We start from the raw sequence: 3,762 nt of genomic DNA, 5'->3' as shown, positions 1-3,762 counted from the left end.
ACCAAAAAAAAAAAAAAAATCAGACTTAGTGACATGCATACTGCCCAAATGAAAATTGCAGTGAACATTAAGAGCTTAAGTGGAGATAATGAAATGCTGAACTGAAAAAAAGCCTTGTATCAAAAGCTTTCCAAAGCTCCTTGAAATTTTGATATTTTAGAATAGGGACCCAAGAAGCAAGAAAAGGGAAGGCTATTTCATTTGGCCAAGAAGATAGATACACAGATTATCTGAGAACAGATTACTATTAGTATACAAAATAAAACAGACTACTATATCGACTCCAGATTGAGATTGTGCCATTGAAAAATTACTGAAAGGAATGATGAACATTTGCAATTGCGGATAAGGATTAAAGGTGGCTATAGAAAGGTTGTGTATTACATCACTTTGCTATGTCAAAAGCTACTCAACATGTGTTTTCAAATATATCACTGTAGTTGTTTCCTGGAAAACTCTATTCAGTGTTTAGACCTTAATGGTTATAAGTCCACTTATCTTTACAGTTTACTAGTAAAATTCTTCTGAGACTTCTGCCAATATTTGCGCAATTCAGGCATATCAACATAAGCTTCAAATGATTGAGATCAATTTATCTGAAGAGATCATAATTTTATGCCGTTATCCTTACTTGGACCTTCCCCTGAGCTACCCCTTTTTCCACGTTTTTTTACATACTCAATGAAAGTTAAATGAGAAATTAATCTTAGCTGCAAGTAAGGCACCTAAGTGACTCCAGCATGTATTTCTTTATTGTTCTGCAAGAGCACATCCAAATGAAGTCTGCACAATGGCAAAGGGCTACATGAACTATGCACTCAGAAAATTGCCGAATCACTTGGGAGTAAGCACACATTCCTTTTAGCTACAAGAGATACTTAAATCAGCATACTTTCTTCCATCCAAAAAGATGGAAGGATGTACTTATTATCAAAATGCTAATAGTTTGCAGTTCCTGACCAGCAGCATTTTCAGGGTCACCCAAAAGGACGGTCACCCATGACAAGGAACACCTTTGTCATATCAGTGACAGCTAACTCCGTCAGCCAACTTCAACTCACCTAGGCATGGTTCATAAAATTCACTGCTCTGTCAGCAATATCTTCATTTGCAGTATTACCCAGTAATGTTCACAGATAAGTTCTGTTTGTAACACTCAACTTAGATGAATACGCAATATTAAATCTTCTCTTTGCCTGCTGATACTGTTCGCCTGGAGACAATAAAACTAATTTAAGAACAGAAATCTTGCAACATCTCTAGTTTTTGCTAATTCATTGGCCCAGAATTTTTAAATGGCCCCGCATATATATATGTTCCTCTACAGCTGATCAAATTGTTCAAGAAACGTGTGGATGTGGCGCTTCAGGACGTGGTCTAGGGGACATGGTGGCGCTGGATTAATGGTTGGACTTGATGATCTTGAAGGTCCTTTCCAACCTAGTGTTTCTGTGAAATTCACTCATCTGATATGGATAACTGACCTATTGCTGGAATGTCTTCCTTTCCAGTCAAGTTAAAAGCAATTCCATACAAAATTACGTGGCCAGCAGAATTAAGTTCACTATTTAAGTTAGCTTGAACCTGTTCGACTGCAGTGCAGTTTTGGGAACATAACATTTCTAAAGTAGATTTTTCTTTTTACTGTTTCCTTTCCAACCCATTCTCAGCAACAAAGGGCATGATAAAGTTAGAATTACCTTAACATTGTGTTTCGAGGCCTGATCTTATGGGAATATTATATTTATTACTACCGTGTACACACTTAGTATTGATTTTGCATTATTGTATATTTCAAGACAGAAATTATTGTGAATTATAACTGTCACGAGAAATTTCAACATTCTCCAGCAAAGCATAAAATCCTAAATATTTATATTTGATATTAACAGACAGTATAAAAAAACCCCTTACATCACTTAACACCTGATACACACATCAAAAAACATGAACGAAACCAAAATAAGATTGTCCCTTTAAACTTTAAGGGGAAGAAGACAACAGAAAGAAAATGAAAAAAAGACTGCTTTAAATTAGTTTCAGGCTTAGATGTTTTTTTAAGAGTAAAGCTAAAAGCTGATTGTTCAAATACTGTTCTCTTATTTGGTGTGTTCACAGTCTTTAAACAATTACCATGTAATGAACCTGTGCTACAGTATTAGAAATGTTTTCATTAGAAAATTTTATTTTCTAATTACTGCCTTTCAAACTTACAGAGATTTAAATCATCAAAATGTCCTTACTAGTTCATAAGCTAATAAAAGACACTGGTTCTACCACTTAATACAAAAGGATCCTTCGTTCAATTGCTTTGCGGCATATAGGGCATTCACTCATTCGGTCTCCACAAAGCTGACATGTTCCATGGCCACAGAGAAAGATCATATTCTTCAGACGGTCCAAACAGACAGGACACATAGTCTGTAAAAGATTTTGACAGGTTACATAGTCAATGGCAGCAGGGATACAGTATGGAATATGCAATATATAAGTTATTGAAATTTAACAATAAAAATGCCATCTTAAGCATAACAGATCATTGCCATAGCATAACCCAGCCACTACCCTGAAAACGAAGTATTTTTTAAAAAACACATTTTTACTTCATTGACTTAAAGTATTTGGGCTTTTCCTACCCCATCACGACACAAAAACTATGTGGTTTTTTTCTAAATACTATCCCTTTAATTAAGACAATCCAGTAGTAGGTCGACATCACATTTTCACTACCATTAGCCAAGTTTGCAACATTAAGACATTCTTCAGCAACATTCCCCTTTATGTCATGTAATCTTCCAGGGAACAAACACCACAAACAGCTTTTTGTGTGCAATGCTTGGGTACCAATTTACCAATTTCTTTTCAGGCTACATTCACGTACTTACCTTTAAACACCAAGCACTGAACACATGCAAAAGTAATAAAAATGGTGCATAAACAGTATTATACATAAAGACTCAACACTGGTAACTTCTGTGAACAAAGGCTGGAATTATCTAGATTTTCAATCAAAAGAACACCTCAAGTTTCAAATTAAGAACAATTTAATAAATTTGTGACCTTCGGTGATAACGGTAGCACAGCAAACTTTTAAAATCAGTTTTAATTGCTGAACATTAAAGTGACAGCCAATGCCCAAAAAAGATCTGAAGTTCTTCAGCAGCAAAGTTCATTTTGTACCAAGTCACTAAGAAACCATGTCCTTCACCTTTTGTCACATGCAGAAATTGAAGTTTTGGTAAGCCATGTTCCTTCACCATAAACATATTGCAGCTATATTAACTAGGTTTTCATTTATAACAGTTTATCAAAGGTTAGTAAATGAATAGCTGTTATAACAGATAATAATTGCTAAAATCATTCTATAGTCCAACAAATCAAATCTAAGACGTCCTCAGATCTGAGACACACTACTCGTATCTACCACTTATAAATGTTGATCTCATATATATAAAATGAAATACTGACAGGACTCGTATTTCAAATGCAAATTCATTTTATCACCACCTTGCACCTGTGACTTGTTTCCATACTCATCATTGGGGGTTTACTTCAGTTTGTTCATCTCAAGAGACAGAATCCATAGCAGAAACCCCATCCAGTATAACCTTAAAGCATACTTTTTATGGAATCAGTAGGTATTACTTCCTAGGGTAGATAGCTTAGTTGAAGACAAAAAAAAATTCACCATCAGTCTGCTTATACAGAGTTTAAATTGGCATTGAATCTGGCCAAATGCCTATTTTAATCTGCAGAAAACCA

At 35.0% G+C, this 3,762-nt stretch overlaps 1 protein-coding gene across 1 annotated transcript in view; it reads right to left on the bottom strand.

Moving 5' to 3' along the window:
* Positions 1-2,100: 2,100 nt before the first annotated feature.
* Positions 2,101-3,762, bottom strand: part of MIB1 (mindbomb E3 ubiquitin protein ligase 1) — a gene marked incomplete at its 5' end in the record, with an annotated part of 45,610 nt that continues 43,948 nt past the window's right edge. The window contains one exon of the mRNA XM_010281979.1: positions 2,101-2,421. Within this exon, the coding sequence (XP_010280281.1) occupies positions 2,281-2,421 (141 nt within the window). The remainder of the gene's footprint in view (positions 2,422-3,762) is intronic.

Source organism: Phaethon lepturus, unplaced genomic scaffold, assembly GCF_000687285.1.
Source record: "Phaethon lepturus isolate BGI_N335 unplaced genomic scaffold, ASM68728v1 scaffold21992, whole genome shotgun sequence".
NCBI lineage: Eukaryota > Metazoa > Chordata > Aves > Phaethontiformes > Phaethontidae > Phaethon > Phaethon lepturus.
Note: the sequence above shows the minus strand (reverse complement) of the source record. Positions and strands in the feature narration are given on the sequence as shown.